At 38.2% G+C, this 20,517-nt stretch overlaps 1 protein-coding gene across 2 annotated transcripts in view; it reads left to right on the forward strand.

Annotated features, from left to right (window-relative positions):
• Col4a1 (Collagen type IV alpha 1) overlaps positions 1 to 20,517 on the forward strand; it is a 250,469-nt gene that overhangs the window by 4,540 nt on the left and 225,412 nt on the right. Inside the window, exon 1 of one of the 2 annotated variants that reach the window (XM_067118825.1) lies at positions 6,548 to 6,618. The exons of the other annotated variant lie outside the window; for it this stretch is intronic. Coding sequence (XP_066974926.1) covers positions 6,617 to 6,618 — 2 coding nt within the window. The 5' untranslated portion in view covers positions 6,548 to 6,616. Of the gene's footprint in view, positions 1 to 6,547; positions 6,619 to 20,517 lie in introns of those variants that run through there. 2 annotated transcript variants of the gene reach the window in all.

Here is a 20,517-nt window from a genome sequence, read left to right on the forward strand (position 1 = left end):
TGACTACAGTTTCATTACTTAAGGTTCCTTGCAGCGTCCCTTCGGCCCCTAACTGCAACCCCTTTCATTCCTTTTACTGCACTTCCGTTCATATTCTCTTTCTTCCAACTTACTTTCCTCAACCCTCTCCTAACAATTGATTCTTAGTGGAACTGCGAGGTTTTCCTTCTGTTACAGCTTTCAGACCTTTTTACTGTCAGTTTGCCTTTCAGTGCTGAATGACCTCATAGGTCCCAGCGCTTGGCCTTTGGCCTAAATTCTACATTCAGTTATTATTCTATTCTAGTAGATATTATCTTAGAAATACAGGAACGGTATTGAACTGCAGTCGTCTTGAAATTGTCTGGAAAACTGGTCGAAACTCTTAGTGACAGCTTCTCAATCAGAGAATTGTTGGGAATGCCAAATTCGAGATTTTTCATTGGAGGGGTGGGTAGAGCTTTCGGCTAGCACGCTGTTGGCCCAGCGTTCGACTCTTCGAGCGGCTAATGAAGAATTAGAGGAATTTATTTCTGGTGATAGAAATTCATTTCTCGTCATAATGTGGTTCGGATTCCACAATTAAGCTGTGGGTCCCGTTGCTAGGTAACCAGTTGGTTCTTAGCCACGTAAAATAAATCTAATCCTTCGGACCAGCCCTAGGAGAGCTGTTAACCAGCTCAGTGGTCTGGTTAAACTAAGATGTACTTAACTTAACTCGAGATTTTTTGGGGCGGGTTAGAATTTATAGAATTCTGTTTTTACTTTTGAAATTGTGTATGAACTCGGGTTGATGATCTGTGCTGTGGACAGCCAGATAAACGAACAATTCCAAATAATAGAATTCCTCACTTACCTGTTCAGGTAGGTGAGTAATCGACAGGCAAATCTTGCTTTAAAGAGGGTTTATTGACATTTTTTTTTCATATGAGGATTTGGTAGTTAAAAGAAACCCAAAGAAAACGAACATGTTTGATTTTGCTTCATCTATTAGACAGACTTTCAAATATCAAGGCCTGTGCCGGAAACAATTCTTTTATATTAAGATCATTTTTTAAAATTATTATTTTAGTGGCCAGGAGGATGGAATAAAAAAAACTGAAAAGCCTAAAGAACATGAAATTGTTTATTCAGTCGGTTTTTTCTTTCGTCCCTATGGCTGCTGAAGGATGCACGTTCTTAGCTTCCTTGACCATCTTGACGCGCGTATCAATCTCCTGTGATAAAGAACGCTTGGGTTGATCTCTGTCAGCGGCAACAGGACAGCGAGTCTTCATAGAAGCCTGCCTGCTAACTGATGCAAAATCAGAATGCGTCAACTAATCCCCTATATAATTTGCATTCCCAAGCTCTTTCTTATTTGTCTGTAGCTCTAGAAAATCGGGATGATTAGAAGCAGCCATCCACCATAGGATCCATTCCTTGTCGATCCATCTTCCACGTGCTCTTGCTGCTGCATTGGCCCCCATGCGAGAGACCGAGGGACCTGTGGATTCATTCAAGTGTATCCCAAACTATCTGCTAAGAACCCGTCTCCACCCTGCCCCGCCCAGCTCCATCTCGGACCCCCCCACCCCCTCATGATCTTCGTCATTCCGCATCTTCGCGAGTCCGTCAACCTTTGAGGGCGCGGTTGTTCTTATCCAAGGCGTTGCCCTTCGACGCCGGACACTGTTGTTGTGAGTTCGTTGTTTACCCTTGGCGCTGAACGACCGATCTCCTGGTTGATGGCAAGGGAACGGAGAGCTGGAAGAAGAAGAAGAGGAGGAGGAGGAGGAGGAGGAGGAAGAGGAGGGACAAGGAAAGGGAGAAGGAGAATGAGGTCACTGGCCCAGACGTCCCCTCCTTCGCTTCTGTTATCATATTTCCCCTCTATTCCTTACGTACTTTCTCTTCCCCTTTGTTTTTCCCCTGCCGGTTGTTTGTTATTTTTGCTGTTCTGAGACTAAGGAAAGGGAGGTTTCTCTATAATATCCGCCGAAATGTTTGCCGTGATTCTGAGGCTTAATTTAAAAATGATTTCTGTGTCTCGTGTGGAAACTGATTGAGAGCAAGTTAAAGGAGCAGATGAGTCATTCGTTAAATTAATATATTAAAGATATATATATATATATATATATATATATATATATATATATATATATATATATATATATATATATATATATATATATATATATAGTGTAATAACGGTGATCTACCAGTAATAATATCCACGTTTAGAGTTACCGTCGTCCAACCCGCCGCTAGCCTTTCTCACGACTGGCTCCAGAACGATAAGACCTTGGTCCGAGTTCGTGGAACTCTCCATCTCTACACTCTCTTACATGACCAGCATTTTTGGCGGGACGAATAGAATAGTTTTCGTGATAATGCGGGATGTAATTGCCCAGCAATTGCATTGAAGGAATTTAGCAAAGTCCTTTTTTAAAAGGGTTTATCTGTTAATGTTTTGTAAATCCTTCGCTTTCCGTAAATATTTCCCTCACCTCATTTGCATGGGATGGAAAAGTGAGCAACCTTGAACAACTTTTATCTGATATAAATTTTCTTTTCATTTATGTATTTTTAATTCTTATTGTTTCGTCCTTCATTTAGACACATTTGCTGGTACATCCTATCTGCGTGAAAGATCATTTATGCAAAACATAACTGTGGAATGCTTTTTATTCTAATAAATAAAAAAAAATATGAAAGACAGTGATCATTACCACTTTTATTCTGTTCCATCATTAAGACGTTTCCTCGCCTTTTGGCAATAATGAATTCGATGGCACGTTATTAGAGTTTTTTAGGACTGTAATTCGTCGAGAGAGAGAGAGAGAGAGAGAGAGAGAGAGAGAGAGAGAGAGAGAGAGAGAGAGAGAGAGAGAGAGAGAGAGAGCCTTCCCTAATGTGGATCCGGACATTATTTGTAATATATATAGTTATTGAAGCCAGGAATGAAAAAATCCAACTATGGTATTGGAAGCAAGGTTCAATCGAGTTAGGTTTCCCCCACCCCCTGTACTTGTAAGAGAGAGAGAGAGAGAGAGAGAGAGAGAGACAGAGAGAGAGAGAGAGAGAGAGGCTTTCCCCAATGTGGACCCGGACATTATTCGTAATGTACAGTTATTGAAACCAATAATGAGAAATCTAACTTTGGAATTGGAAGCAGGGTTAAATCGAGTTAGGCTGCCCCCTGAAATTGCAAAAAAAAAAAAAAACCGTTGCAGGTGGAATAGTGAAGATTCATGACCTCATTTCCAGCTTGAATTGGTTAAGGTAGGATGTTCATAAGTCTCTTTTCAGTTTCAGAATGAGTTTATCTCTTCTGGCGCACAATATCTTCACAATCTAGAATTTTCTTTGAGCTTGACGTATTTTCCCTAGGAAAAAGGCTGCAGTTGTTACACAGTGACACTTGGGACTGTGTTCTAAATTAACTTCTCCCGAATACTTGGAAAGCTTAACAAATTTTTAAATAACACAGTGAGACTTGGGACTTTACTCATTTCAGTTACACGTCGGACTAATTTTTGAAATCTACCCTTACATCAGTTCTAGTCTTTTTGGATAGTCACGGCCGTACTGAAAGTGTCTTTTCTGTACCTTTGCCCTGAAGAAACAATGAAAATTGTCTCTATTATGTCCTGTTTTATTGTAGTCATGATAAGAGTGGGGACTCCGTGGTATTGTAAGAGTTAACTAAAGATGCGTAAAGACCGTTCATAAAGAATCCATATTTTCAGCTTGTGTGTAGTTTCTTTCAAATGTAAATTTTAATCGAAAGTACCATGATATGTTGCTCTGAGGATTGCGTGCACACTCCAGTAAAATATGTCTTAAACACAATTCGGTAACTTATTGTTCACATATCACAAGAACGTTGATTACAAATCAACGACTTTGTTGGTAGGCCTAACCAGTGCTTTCACAGATTTGTCAGTGATATATATTATATATATAGGATGAGTCTACGAAATGTTTTACTGTAGTGTGGACGCACCCTCTCACACTCTCGACCGTTGAGTTCCTTATAAAAAGTTTTCCTTTTTTTATATATATTTTAATGAACTTTATTTAACGTTTTCAACGGCTAAAGGAGCAATAATCAAAGATACGTACAAATATTAGGAGGACGATGGAACGCTCGGTGTCGATTTGAAATTTAGACCAGTAGACCTCCAGAGAGTTTTTAAATTTGTTGTTAAACTGCCAGTAGGGAAGGCTACAACCTCAAGAAATAATCAAAGTTATACTGTTCCTTGCTGTGCGCACATTTCAATATGAAGATAATCGTTTTACAGTCTTAAACTTGAGAAGTCCACGGTAGAACCCGGCTACTAGGGCGTGGGATTGGCGGGGTTGGGGGCGGGGCATCCGATACTTGGGTACTTTTACTTGGTACTTTCTGATAATGACTGTTACATACTCCTCATTTGTTTTATTCTTACAGACAGACTTGAAGTCACTGACCTTAAGTGTGCTTGTTACGTTTCGTAAACATATATTCACGAGATAGACAGTAATGAAATTAAGTAATGAATTATTAGTACTAAACACATTGCGATAGTCATTCCGTTGCTTTTATGAAAGAAAACGGAGATCTAGGCCCGCTATAGGGCGCTTTTAATTATGGGCCAAAATAGACCCATAAAATAGTAACTGATCAACTTAATGTAACAGTATGCAGCTCACAGTATATGAGAAGTACGGATATAATTTTGTGTAACCCAGACGCTGTGCCAAGTAAAGCCGAGAGAAGGGTCTTTTCAGATAAATACATTTCGACCCATTTAATCTATTATTTAATTTGAAAAAACCTTCGCTTCCACCCGCAACCTCCGGATAATAATCAGGTACATAATGAACTACGTAGCCTAACGGATCACATTTGAATGTAAAGAAGCACGCCAAATCCGTGCATTTCCTCGCCCTTCAAGGGATCGAACGCTGGCTTCTCGGACGTCCCTCTAGTACTATCGTCTTTCATTTGCTACTTTGGTCGTCTGTCGGCCTTGGGGCCCCTTCGTCTTGGTCTTAACACAGCAACTTGAGCCATTGAGTAAACAGAACTGCTGATGAAGTCTTCAAATATTTAGTCTAGGCGAAGTTTTTAAGACTCGGAAAGGGTAGGCGGTTAGTTGCAAGTCTCTCGCTTGTCGTCGAGAGAGAGAGAGAGAGAGAGAGAGAGAGAGAGAGAGAGAGAGAGAGTAGCAGGTGGGGTTATGTTTTTATCGTGCATTTACTCTTCTTCTTAGTCATTCATCGTGACAAAAAGTCTACTGTATCTGGAGTGGATGATTCACTGATATTGATGATGCCAGACAGTTGAGCTTTGGCCGACACAAAGCAAAGACGGTAGAAGCACTTCGCATCTTCACTGATGGTTTGTTCCCTCACGGCATTAGTAGTGTTTTTTAGTACCGGTAGTAGTACACTGAACGGGGTTTAGGGTAGGTGATGAGAACTGGCAACCAAATTTTGTTCCAGTGAAAATTGCTTTTGCTATCTTTAACTTGAGAACGGGCAGGTGTAGATACTCCTTTTTTTTTTTAAGAATGGTCATAAAACACATTCTAAATCACTGACGTGCAAGGTAGGTAGGAAGTAGATGATCTATAAGGGAACCTTACGTTGAATGCAGATTCAAGTGGTTGCGATCGGCTAGGAATAAACTGCAAGTGAATGTGGCTACGTGGGCCTGTATCCTAAAGTTGACGCATTTTAGCTTTATTGTCTGATGCGCAACTCTGTCTTTAAGATGATGCTCGCATTTAAAGGTGTTTTCTTGAGGTGCTGTCGTTTTAGAATGCACTTAATTAGGTGAAAATTTTCGTAATTGTGAGCATTATCTGTTATTCAAGGGTGGATGAGAGTGAAGAGGTAGTCTTTACTATTTCTGCCATCTAGTTCGCTCATTTCATTTTTCGGCCCTTATTGTGAACCATTGCCCCTCCCACCATTCTCCAAAAGTCTGTCGCAAGCTTTGGTGTCCAAGGCGTCTGGCTAATATGGATCGCCCTTCCAAGATCTGAACAAATCTTTAATGTTTCCCTGGCGTAGGAGACGATAAGTCTTTGTGACGGTATTGGCCATAAAGCATTCAGCATTTAGCGATGAGCAGATATAAATGTACTAAGTGCCATTATTTTAGCTGAAGTCTGTGAGACAGAGTGAAGAGGAGAGGAAAAAGAATCTAGAGCCATTAACAAAGATAATGGCCACGATTCAATTCTGTCTGAATAAAAACAAATAAATCTCGAGCTACTGTATTGCCTTTAGTAAACATGTGGTCGTGGCAACGCTGCCGTTGATGTCGGCAGCTGATTGGCTAACTTGCACATTATCCGATTGCACAAAAATAGACTGAATTCCTACCAAAGCACTGATTTACAGTTAAGACACGGGATTAAAAGAAATAATGCAAAAAATAGCTTTAGTAATAATTATGCACTTTTGAATTACTGTAGCTAAACTTGGGATACAATGATGTGAAAATCAAGTACCGGTAAGAAATACTGGTAAGCGTATACGAACAAACAGAGAAGGCCACGGGCCGCGGGAATTCAACTTGTCATTTGGAGTCAGGGCTTCAGCTGGGGTTGAACTGCAGTCGCTTTTGTCCCAGAGTGGCGGTCTGCACTCTCATCTAATGTAAGATTTCTTGTTTTGATGAGCAGTATATATTACACAAGCATTCTTTAAAATGTGAGAGACAGTTGTAAATATGCCAGAAGACTTGGCTGCATGATTTTTCTTTTATAAGAATTTTATAGCTTGACAGCTAGGCCTATGTAATCGATACAGACTCAAGTCATTGCATAGGTCTGTTATAATTTTCTTAGCATACATCCTGTTCATACCATCAGTGTCTAACATACATGTTTCAGCTACGTGTTTTTCTTCATAAATTTTTCTTTGCAAGTGATATGTCATGCAGTAATTGAAATTGTTTAAAAAAAAAAAAGACATTATTGATTTGGTAAGAACTCAAAAAATTCCATTCTAGTTCAAGTGCTGCATACTTGCTAATGTCTTTATTTCATATTGATCTCAGTAAAAACATTCCTTGCATTGCTTGTTTTATGAAAGTAAGCAGAAATCACGCCATAAGAATAAAGTTGGTTAGCCTATGGTGCTCTGAACGGGGAGGGCAATGCAACAGCTCTTGAAAATTCCTGCGGGAGAACTGTATTTATGGAAATCTTGTATACATCGATGTATGCAGTGTAGCAAAAAGTTTTGTTTAAAAAGAAAAATGGTATTATCATTGTATTTATCCTGTGTGAGAAACCAAGGCTACGACAGGTCAGCTTAATCAAGCTAAGCGTTCAAAATGCATAGTCTCATGATTTCAGTTTTCTTAGTTTTGCTAAAAGGAGCACCTCATTTCTAAGTGTTTTTGAAATGCACTTCTCCCTTTTCTAACATTTGCCAATTTATTGACAACAAACCTGGAAAACAGTATAAGCATCGTCGGGTTCTGACTTTCAGTTTCAGTCTATTATTTTGTTGCAATTGATATTATGAGGGTCCTTTTTGTAGGTAAAATCAGGTTAGGCCTACGTACAAGAATGCATCCCCCCATCTCGTACTAAACACCGGAAAAGCTTATGATCCGTGGAATATATGTGTATAGAATTAAAAGAGACAAAAAAAAAAATGTTATTGTGAACGCATTGAGAGATGAATGTTTTTCTACGATGTGTGCCGATATAACAGCAAACCTGGTAACGAAGGATAAGAAGTAATAAGGAAAAGCTAATCCCAACTGAAAGTGTTATGGACTTTTCGATGGGCACTAATTTATAAAGGGCGTATGCTATTTTAGCTATGTTATATAATGTAACAATGTTCATGCGAAAAATACTAATTTCGTCCATTAACCAAGTTTAAAAGAAGTCAAGGTTTAGTCCTATATTACGAGGCTTCAAGATAAAGGATCACCGTCATTTTCTCCCTCTCTTTACATTCCTTTGTTATCCTCTCTCGTTTCTCTCTAAACATTCGTTTTTATTCTCTCGTTTCTCTCAAAGCATTCGTTTGTTATTCTCACTACGTTTCCCTCCCCCAACATTTTTTCTCTCATCCCTTGGTAGCGGACGAGTACATCCCACAGTGTTGCCATGACCGCATGTCAGTGGGTGATAATTTTACGTGCTAGATGAGTTGAAATTTGCACTTTCAGAGTATTTTAACGTTGTTTTATACTAAATGAGGATAAATAAGGGAAAGAACAAAACAATTGAAAGTACTCTGATTCCCAGACCTTTATGTGCTCAATTTTTAGTTTTATGATAAAGAAAACTATCGTGCCGGCTTTGTCTGTCCGTCCGCACTTTTTCTGTCCGCCCTCAGATCTTAAAAACTACTGAGGCTAGAGGGCTGCAAATTTTTATTTTATTTAAGGTTAAAGTTAGCCACAGTCGTGCTTCTTGCAACGATATAGAATAGGCCACCACCGGAATATAATTAAAGTTTCATGGGCTGCGGGCCCATACAGCATTATACTGAGATCACCTAGAGATAGGTCTATTTTCGGTGGCCTTGATTATACGCTGTAGCGACTGTACAGAAAACTGGAATGCCCAGAAGATCCTTCGGCACATTTGTTACTTGTTTACGTTCGTAAACACTGTCATGATTACTCTTTATAGGCAGAAGAATCATTAGCGAGTGTCTCTCTCTCTCTCTCTCTCTCTCTCTCTCTCTCTCTCTCTCTCTCTCTCTCTCTCTGCATACTACTGCAGAGCAGCTTCCAATTAAACACGATATCAGTGGTATTGTGATAGTTGTCTGTTCTTTGTAACGGAATCTGTTTATGGTGAGCATAGAAATTTGATCGGCGACTTAATAATCTCAATATGCTCATATTTTCTATTTTATTGATTTTATATTGAAGAGGCTTGAACAGATCTCTTATTGTTCAGATTTATTGTAACCTTGGTGTTTTCTTTTAAATGACAAAGGACAAATTTAGTAGTTGATTTTATTTTCTCTTCCCCATAGGGAGTATTGCTGTCAGTGTACCTCGCGCGGTGCACTGTGCATTACTTAAGAAAGGTTCTTTGCAGCACCTCTTCGGCGTTAAGCTGCAGCCCCTTTCATTTCTTTTACTATACCTCCGTTCATATGGTCTTTCTTCTATCTCACTTCCCACCCTCTCCTAACAGTTGTTTCAGACTGCAGCTGCGATGCTTTCCTCCTGTTACACCTTCAAAACCTGTTTTACTTTCAGTTATCCTTTCAGCGTTGAATGACCTCACAGGTCCCAGCACTTGGCCTTTGGCCTAAATTCTATATTCCATTCCATTCCATTTATTTTTCTTACCATACAAAAATCTGTACCCAAATCGCGTTATTAGTTTACAGCTATTTTTATCGTATGACATAAATGTGTGCTTGTTCGCAGGCGTGTTCTCTCGAAGTAAAATTAATGGCAGGGTTTTCACCTCGTTCTCCCTCTCTGTAAACAAACTGTTAATGGCCTGGTATACGTATCTCCATTAAAAATTCCTTTTAATTAAGTTGATTTATGGTATCGTAACCATCCTTGTCTGTATCGTAAACTATGTATGGAGTACTGACAATAGAATGTTTTGCAAAAGCAAGCTGTCTGCTGAGTTTATTTTCCTTGGACAGATTGTTGACGCTGGCTGATCATCACTTTATCTTACATCGTGAGATTTGGTGCTTTTGTTAGCCTTTTGTACATTGCTGTTCAGGAAATTAATTTGATTTTGTAACCATCATCGTACTTATTTTGAGTTGTATCACGTGATTCTAGAATAAATAAGAGATAGTTAAATAATAGTATCTGCGTCTTCACTAGTTAGGAGCCCTCTTTTTAGAAATCATTCTGTGAATCATTGTTTTTATTGATGTGTTGTAGTACTAGGAGGACACATTTTTTACCAAAGGCTATGCGTCATTTTTATTTAGAGCATGATTGATCAGAGAATCGCTTTGGTAAGGATCCCACTAGTAGATATTACAAGGTAAATAATCCGGATCACAAGTTTTCTCATAAACCATCCGGAGGGAGAGAAATAAACAAATGTCACAGGATCCTGGGATGAGAGAGAGAGAGAGAGAGAGAGAGAGAGAGAGAGAGAGAGAGAGAGAGAGAGAGAGAGAAATTCTCATATATTTCTATTAGAATTACCATTGGCTTTATTCCTCTTCATTAAATTTGCTCAGAATACTTTTGAAGTGCGGGGCAAACGAACTTGCATTGCTAAAATGACTAGAATAAAATTATTCGTCTCTCCATTCTGCTTTTTTTTTTTTTTTAAGTTAGAGCAAGAAGGGCATTTTGCGGTTGGTGTGGTTGTTAGAGAGAAATTCTCTTTGGTTTGCTAATTTATTGCAATCACTGTTTTACACGTTTGTCTTATGGAGACTTATCCATTGTCCATTCATTTCTCTCTCTCTCTCCTCTCTCTCTCTCTCTCTCTCTCTCTCTCTCTCTCTCTCTCTCTCTCTCTTCCATTATGTAAATACACTTTTACATTCATCCTGTCATTGAATGTGTGACTTTTCATGCCCTGAAACATGATTTCTTACCAGTTAACTCGATGAGAGAGAGAGAGAGAGAGAGAGAGAGAGAGAGAGAGAGAGAGAGATTCAAAGACCCCTGACATCGACTCTGGGAGATGTCAAGTCTCGTTCTTTCTTTAATTTGCACATGGCCGTCCATACATCGGCAGTTTGACCTCGTTACGTCAAGGAGGAGAAGACAAGTATTTTGAAGGAGGTCGAGGAGGAGATTAAATGAGGAAGAGAAGGAGAAGAAGAAGAGGAGGAGGAGTATAGTAAGAGAAAAGAGACGAGAAGGCTCGTAATCCCCCTGTCATGTTACACTCGACCAGTAAACACATGCCTCTTCTTCCCACAAATATTTAATCTTGGGCCATCTGGCCTTGCCGAGGGGAGAACTTCACTGAACTACATTTTTTTCTCAATCTTTGAATGAAGTGACTTTTGCATTTGCTTAAGGTGATTGTCATCTCATCTGTTTATCTCCTTCCTCTTTATAACTCTGAAAAGGATCGTATGGGGTGAATTATGAGGTACTCGATCTTTGCAGAGATTTCGGAGGGACGGACTGGCAGAGAGAGAGAGGGAGAATCCAGTGAATGGTTTCACCCCCCATGGGATGGGGATTGCCTCGACGAGGCCTTACCCATTTTGAATTTATACATTAAGACAGAGCTTTGAACATTCATCTCTCTCTCTCTCTCTCTCTCTCTCTCTCTCTCCCTCTCTCTCTCTCTCTCTCTCTCTCTCTCTCTCTCTCTCTCTCTCTCTCTCTCTCTCTCTCCATTGTAACCGCAACCCATAGCAATCGTCTAACAGTTACGTTCATAATTCGCTGCTTAGGTCAACAGAGGCACGCTGCCACACAGTTCCTGTTCGAAAGTCGAACACGGGTCGTCCAGTTATTATGAGCTACACGCGCTGCCACCGAACTACGAGACTTGACTTACGAGTGGAATAATTTAATTTTGTTGCTGTGACGCATGCAGTTGTCTGTTTGCTGTTTTAGAAACTGTAGAAATACTATCCCATGCATTTGCTTTTATTTATGTCGTCCGTGAATTCGATCCAAAAAGAGTAGAAAATTAATAAGAGGTTAGTAATTCAAGGACTTTGTACTTTTCACTTTTTCTTTTGCAGTATTGTTTTATTTTACTGTCGAGAAGGTAGTCATTTTAATGTAACGGTTCCCAGAAATGAGGTAATGCCACGATTTTATGAAAAAAAATTGACTACATTAATCACTGTGTCAGAAACCACATAGACTAGTATAATTTATATAAAGAAAAAGTGCATTCGTATTCTGCTTTGCTCAGTGAAATATATAAGCATGCTTTTTGGCAATAAATTTTCCCCCGAAAAATTGCCTCATGCGATTTCAGATACCGTGGGGAGAGAGAGAGAGAGAGAGAGAGAGAGAGAGAGAGAGAGAGAGAGAGAGAGAGAGAGAGAGAGAGAGGTTAGGGCATGAACGGAACTACTCAGATATGGTTCTAGCATCAACTATTTGTTTCCAAACATAGTTGCAGTGCACACCTGTTAAGCACAACAGTTCCATACGAAATACCCAGAAAGGCTAAGTCTGAGAACGTCGTTCTAATGGTGCCAACAGTAAATAGAGAAATGAATAGGCAGGTAAATAAATGACTAAATAAAATATAACTAACGAGAGCAACAAGAAAGCCTTGTCTGCAACACAGAGACACGCTTACACTCGCACACACACACGTAGGGAGGAGGAACAGGGAACCCATACATTGAATTGGGACCTCTTGATAACTTATCCTGCTGTGGGAGGCCATGGGGCAAAAAGAGAGAGATAGCGGGTGGGACATTCATTCATTGCACCGACTGCTACGTCGTCTGCCTGTCTGTCTGTCTGTTTGTAAAGGAGTTATCGTTGGGCGTCCGGGAAGTTTTTATGTCTCTCTTAGAAAATCACAAGATTGTCTAGGATCAGCTGCACTCATCCTATACTTTACTATGGCTTGTATTTGTTTTCATATATTTCGGACCTAGTTTGATTTCACATTTTACTCTTGCTTTCGAGAAAATGGAAATCATTATAAGCCAAGTTTGAAATTGCTGCAAATGTCCATAGTTTTATATTTCTAATTCTCTAAGTCATATCATGGTTTATTAGTTTTTAAAATAAAATTTCATCTTCACCCACGTATCTCAAGAATTCTTGACCAGATGATGAAACTCTTAGTGATACAGGGCGCCAAAACCCTTATAATATATTTTTATGCATAAATTCTCGATAAAAGTAATAATAGCAACCTGAGATCAACGACATAACTCGGCTTTATTTTTTTTAAACGTAATTAAACGCGAAGAACGTGACGTTTTGCCTTTGCCTTTCCGATAATTTTCCTCTTTGATGTTATGAATGAACGTAAGCAGGAAGGATGCCGGCTTGGAGATGGCTAAATATTTACCTGTGAAGTGATGTCTGGCATGTCTTGTTTAGAAGAGAGAGAGAGAGAGAGAGAGAGAGAGAGAGAGAGAGAGAGAATAAGGGTAGGGGTGGGATGTGGAATGAGTGATAGGTGAGGGGAGGTTTAGGATGGGTGGGTAGGTTGTCCGGAAGGGCCGTGGATGCCCAGGCACGCTAGAGGGGAGTATCCCAATAGTGGCACCCTCAGACAATCGATATTTACGTTCCCGAAATTTCTGTCGTGTGTTTGTGTAAAGATAATTTTGTTTACGTCATTCTTCATCATGAGCAACGCCCTCTTACCGCTAAAGTGTGTGCTTTATTTTTATTTTAGACATTGGTTTTCAGTTTCAAAAGATTATTTGAAGTTTGATAGTATATAAGAATTTTACATATTTGTTGAATGAAATTGCCTTTTTTGAGAATTAACCAACGCCTTTTTCAGGTTTCATCTTTCCTTAAGACTTAGTGGATTGTTAACCTTGTTCAAGCTTTTATGGCAGGAATTGTGATTGTGTTAAAACCGATCAGCAGTTTATTCCTACGTAGTAAAAGTATATCGATCTCCGCTCGTTATCGTGGGATTTATTATGTTTTGGATAGGCAGCGTATCAGTTGCAAGTGGACTCTAAGCATATTTTAATCTGTTTAAATTTTCCATAGTCTTTATTTTTTATTTTTACTAGCTCGAAGAATTTTGTGCATTCATTTTCAGATACATTCATTCCTGGTGGTTGGTTATTTTAGTTATTGTTGTTTGTTAGCCTTATATATATATATATATATATATATATATATATATATATATATATATATATATATATATATATATATATATGAAATGTACTTATACATTTGTGTATCATTCGTTATGTGCATTATCATTAATATTGATTTAATGTTAATGGGACATCTTGTGATATAACAGGATTCGACTTAGATTTTGTAGAGAATCAAATCTGACTCTATGGTTTGTTAACCGAAAAGGGTAGAGTGCGTACAGTAACACCTTATTGGAATATTTACCAAAGAATTCACATGTGTTTATATGTGTGTGTATGTATATGTGTATATGTATATATATATATATATATATATATATATATATATATATATATATATATATAGATGTATATATATATATATATATATATATAATATATATATATATATATATATATATATATATATATATATATATATATATATATATATATATATATATATATATATATCTCTGTTTATAGGTTTGAAGTTCTTGGAGTATATGAATAACGAGAGAGTCTTCAGGAAATGTGTTTTTGAAAGGGTTCGATTGCTGGAAATAGAATGGTTCCTAAGGATAAATGTTCACAAGTATACTTGAAAAGGAGAGGATAGAGCAGTCAGTGTCTATATGGATGGCAAAAGAATGGAAGTGGTTCTTTTGTATTATTATTTGGGAGTAAATATTTGGTATAATAAGAGTTAGATGAGATAGAGAATGAGAAAATCAAGGCAGGTGGCAGGATGCATGCAAAAGACGGGGGAGGAAACTTTAGATGCCAAGTCGATATTGTAGAGATATATAGAGGAAGTGGTAAAAAGCGGATTGTGGGTGAAAGCGCGAATGCGAATGATTTGAGATGGTTTGGCCATGTGATAAGAAGAGGTGAGGAGGACAGGAAGACCTACAAAGTCATGGATAGATGGTATGAAAGAGGTATACGAAATGAAATACTTTATTGTTTAGGAAATGGGAGAGTAAAGTGTAAGATAGTGTTGAATGGAGTAGTGTGTATGGTAGGGTTCAACGTGCTGTGTATGAACGTATTGTTTCGGTGTATGAAGTGGCTGATGATGTACAAGTTTTCTTCGTGGGGTGTTCAAAAGCGACTTAACACTTAAGAGTATGCAAGGGCAGCAATTATTGTGTTGCTCTTCCTCAGGAGCCTCTCATGATTAGAAAAATGGCACAATTTAATATATATATATATATATATATATATATATATATATATATATATATATGATAAATATATATATATATTATACACACATATATACACACACACACACACACACACACACACACACACACATATATATATATATATATATATATATATATATATATATATATATATATATATATATATATATATATTAGTGATTTATCAGCATTTCATTTGAATGCTGAACTGGACGTTGCCAAAGTTTGTAATCCCTATTTGTACTCTTTACACGAGTGCACTGAGTGTGTCATTGTCCTCTTATCGCTTGTTTGGCGTCCAGGACACCATGATTAATGGGCTGATGTGTGCCATCGCTCTCTCTGTCTGTCTCTCTCGCTTTCACTCTCTCTCTCTCTCTCTCTCGCTGTTGTTTTTCACATGGGATATTTAGTGATGATTGTAGCCACATGTGAGCAGTTTCGCAGAAATGAGCAGTGAATTTAATATGTGACATTGGAGAAGATAAAAACTCTATTTTTTCTTTTTTTCACAGTTTATGAAGCCAATATGTGAAATCAGATCAATCAATCGTAACCTATCTTATGCTGTTAAGACTTGTATGTTTTTCTTTTTGAGTATATTTTTACTCAAGAACATTTTGATGTATAACTGTTCCGTTAATCAGTATTCCCTGCAGATTGATGGTTCACCGTCCTTGCTATGTAAAAATAAACCCCCAAATACAGAATACAGTACAGTTCATGTGTCATTCTAGCCAAGGACCTTAGGTTCAGTCAGTCAGGTCCTTGTTCGAGAAGAGTCGATGTACGGACACGTATGCTCCCATCCTTGCGTCTCTTGCCGTTTTAGTCGAAAGGGAGTTTATTTTCCATATTTTCTGGGGGGATTTTACTGTATGTGAGCTTCAGGATAAAAAAGAGGCACATTCTCAATAATTATTGGTTTGAATTAAGACGAGAGTTAGTTTTTCATATTTGTAGGTTTGAATTATATGAGTTATATGGTCGAAAGGGAGCCGATTTGTATAATTTTCAGTTGATATATGGGTTTTTGAGTCAAAAGGGATCTTATTTTAGATATGTGATCCTTATTGTAAATTGGGCTTGCCTTGGAAATATATGTAGGATTGGGCCTTTCTAAATTTAGTATCCCTGAGCCCCCAGCCCTTTTTTTTTTTATTTTAAACTGCGATTCAGTGACTACTGTGAACGTTTTGTGTTTTCGATTTTAAAGAAAATTGCTGATGAGTGAGGTTGAAATATTCTTTTTGTCTGTTGCTAGCGCTCTTCTTGTTGATTTTGCCCTTTGCACAGAAATCTGGACTTGGAAATGTTTTTAAACCTGAGTTTAGCTATTATCTTAAGGCTTTGGATCCAGTGCATTTTTCAGTTTGTTGTTGGCGAAGAATTGATTCATTGACCTGTTTTGTCATTTCAACCTTTGGCGTTGGTGTTAGTATACAACTAAACTTCGCATTTTGGTGTAAAAGACTGAAATCATTGGTTTCGACTTAATTTTAATTCAAATTACCTGAAGAGATGTTTTCGATGTAATTTAATGTATCGAATGTTTTAAAAGTGCTCTTATCCAAAATGATGTAATGAAACCTAATCTAACTTAGGCTTCACACTTGCTTGTAACATCACTGTCGTATGCGAATCCAAAGTCATGCTTTACCGATTTTAGTAACTTTTAATTGTTTTTAGTAATTTATTAATCCCTGTTAAGTGTTCCCGATACTGGGTGCATATACTTAGTCTCGTAACTAATGGAATAATTTTCCGTTCTCTATACTGTATTTCTGTGCACTTTAGAAGTTGCCAATTACTCGATTGAAACATCTTTTATGATTTCCTTTTCTCTTATTAGACAGAGTCTTCATTCGTGTTATTTTGTTCTCGAGATATCGTAATTTTATCAGTTATATATTATCCAAACATGAACCATTTGGTTATTCTCATGTTTCGTCATTTGTATTACAGTGCAGATTTAAAAAAGAACTAAAGACTCTCCTATTCTGCAGGAGCTACGATACTGACGAGAAAACACTAAACGACAGTTGTAAAATATAAGAAGCACCTTATTTTGAAGACGTACAAGGGTCCGCAGTGAGGGAATCATCCCTGTGAAGGGCTGTACATAAAACCAAACAAAGTGAAACAAAGTGAAGTGAATGCCCACATAGTTACACAAAACATTTCAGCATGGATATCAAAAGTATCTAATAAATGAAATGTTTCATTGAAGCCGTATCTTCATGATTATGGGTCCTCTCTCTCTCTCTCTCTCTCTCTCTCTCTCTCTCTCTCTCTCTCTCTCTCTCTCTCTCTCTCATTATAAGCATAGTCACTCGCATAGACAGAGACGAAAGAGCGCCATTTGTTTCATATAAGAAATGGAAGGAAAGCCATCAACCTCATCATCGTCGTCAGCCGTTGCAGGAGCAGCTGAAGAAGAAGAAGAAGAAGAAGAAGCGAATGGGAGGGGGAGGAGGAGGAGATGCATGAGAGGAAGAAGGTTGTTGCAGTGGACAGCTGTTGTTGTTATATCCATCCAACGCCTCATGGCAGATGACGATAATTCTGTGAGGCCTTTCTTGTGGTTGATGATGAGCCCTCGGAGGAGCGGAGCGTGACCGTTCATGAGAAGGGGTCATGAAGAGCGTTCGGGTGTGGCCATTAGAGGTCGTTGAGGGTTATTGCTCGTTATTTAGACCGCCATGAGGGTCCATTTCACTTTTGGTTTAATCCCTGGCCATCTTGTTTTAATGGCACCACCTCTTGGATCGAGAGCCTTCTAGAACCAGGGGATGCGTCGTCCTGAAAGCAGGATGGATATTGCGCGGTTGTGTCGAGTTGCTTTTGCCCTTCTTCTTTTTTTTTTTTTTTCTCGTGGGACTCGGGCCAGCAACCTCTTGTAGTTCTTTCATTGTTGCTCTTGGTTGAAAAGGATAGGGAATGTTTGAAGACACGTATTTGTTAATTATCTAAATGTGCGCTTGCAAATATTTATATGGGAAGAGGTATTACACATTGGTGTACTTGTCCTGTAAAATGACGGCATTGTTCAAGCAATTTTGCAGTTGTATCATACTTGAAATATGACAAGCACTTTATGCTGCCCTGTGTTTACTTGTTTAAGATATTTCCAGCAGACTGCCTATGTCATAAACAGAAAGAATAAGTACATAGCTACATTTTTCCTTTCATATTGAGTGTATTTGAGAATTTACAGTCAATTGATATTTAGTGATTCATTTTTAAGAGCACATGTTACTGGTTTGGTGTACATACAATTTTACCCTTTCTGCATAAATGTTATGAATGATTGATCTGTTATTTTTTGTTGACCGAGATGGATTGATCGTTATGATTTCCTTAGATTGTTTTAAACGACATTTAGAGCCAAATTTGGAAAAGCTCAAAATAAATTAGTTTCCACCAGTAGATCAGAATTGGAATAACTCCAAATGTACTAGTTTGTACCTGCAGATCAAAATCATAAGACCTTTTTTGGTATAACGACAAAAAGTTTGAAAATGGGACAGTTTAATTTTCGGGGTCGAAATAGTTCATTACTGAATTGATTGCCAATTTCGGAAGTGACTTGTAGCTTGTAGATAGGCATTTAGGATAGCTGTTGCCCAGAGGGTTGAAAGTTGTCAAGGAAAATGTCTGTTAGGATCTGAAATGGACACACATCTGCTAGTTAGCAGACAACTGAGACATTTTTGTGTATGTCGTGACTGAACTCGATGAGAATTATTGAAAGGATTTATGACGATCTCTGAGGATATTCTATTTGATAAGAGAAGTATAGGACATGAAGTTTCCATCTAGTATCATTTACTTAAATAATGTATTTGTCCCAAGTTATCGGTTTTAATTTTTCCTACCCTCTCCTATAATAAGGAATTTATTACTCATGAAAAATACTCAGGAAAACTCAAGTCCTCCAGTGGGGACAAGAGTAATTTGCCTTCTTGGTCTCCGTATGAAAAAATAACGTTAAAACACTGACCCTATTTAATCTGAAAAACCTTTCGTCCTAACACCTGCTTTGTTTTCTCGTCAGTGTTCTTTCAGATTTTGATAACAAATTTCTGGAATTATAAATGGTCTGTTAACAGTGAGTGGTATATTTATATTCATTGACTACCCCTAGTTTTCGATTTTTGTTGGATGGCACTCGCAAGATGCAGATAACAAAATAAGTTCCAGAATTTATGGATGATAGATTCGGGCAGCAAGCCAGCCAAACTCAGTGAACTGACCCTAGCCCGGATGAATAGGGAGGGTTGGAGTCAGAAGAGCATCCGCCCGTAAAACATCCACCTAAACCAATTATAAAATTTGCGTTCAAGATAGGAACTTCTGGAGGATGCTCATTAAAAACAGCGACCCCGACTAGTAATTAAGCAGAGAAGATGATGATCTCATAACAAATTAAGTGTGGGGAAAACAAGGATTCTCTTTTTCTGGACAGAGCCTGTTTTTGCAACTGTTCCATTTTCGTGTTTAACAAGACGGAAGTTCCACCTTATGAGAGAGCGAACGCTCGTCAGTTGGTTAAGTAAATGCCGGGATGCTGATAAGCACGATCGCTTTTGACTCTGCCCCTTTCTGGAAAGCTTCCAGAAATTTGTCTCCCCAAATATGGAAAAAGTATTCCATGCACGGAAGTATATAGTTCATGAGACTGGCAAAGCTTGTCTGAATATAGTTAAAAAAAACAGCAGTGAATATGGTTAAAAACTAGCTCGTTGGAGGAAGACAGCTTTTAGTTTTCTATAAAAGAAAACCATTGTGCCGGCTTTGTCTGTCCGTCCGCACTTTTTTCTGTGTGCACTTTTTTCTCTCTGCACTTTTTCTGTCCGCCCTCAGATCTTAAAAACTACTCAGGCTAGAGGACTGCAAAGTGGTATGCTGATCATTCACCCTCCAACCATCACACATACCGAATTTCAGCTCTCTTTTATATATATATATATATATATATATATATATATATATATATATATATATATATATATATATATATATATATATATATATATATATAAAGATAAAGGATATATGTGCATGTGTGTGTTTATGATGTACAAGTGCAGATATCAATGTCTAGATAGCTTTATTTGCAGAGGCATTTGCCTTGAGGGTATAAAACTCATACCGAAGCCCTTAGTATGTTATACCACGTTCACCAGAGACACTATTAATTACAAGTGTCTACCATCATGACGTCATCGTCCTTTTGTGTTCCACCAGCTGCTGGCTTCAAGAGGATTTGGCATCGCCAGAAGCCTCCGTCAGTTCTCAAGAGCTTCAGTGTCTCGCTCTCGCTTCATATGGTTGGGATCTTTGTTCGATGAGACATTTAGTCAAGTGGATTGATGGCTTGTCTGAAGTCCTTCCCCCCTCCTCCTTTCCCCTCCAAACCTCCCCTCCCCGACACCAGCAGCAGTTATTGATGATTAATTTTATGTGATATGTCCGTTAGTATTGGCTCTGTACACTTAGCATTCACTGAGGGGAGTTTTAACCGAGCGACTGACTATTTCTGTAGTATTTTTACGGTCAGCTCTTGCATGGTTTTATTGATATTTACTTTTATTGGACG

The sequence above is a fragment of the Macrobrachium rosenbergii genome, chromosome 2, assembly GCF_040412425.1.
Source record: "Macrobrachium rosenbergii isolate ZJJX-2024 chromosome 2, ASM4041242v1, whole genome shotgun sequence".
Classification (NCBI taxonomy): domain Eukaryota; kingdom Metazoa; phylum Arthropoda; class Malacostraca; order Decapoda; family Palaemonidae; genus Macrobrachium; species Macrobrachium rosenbergii.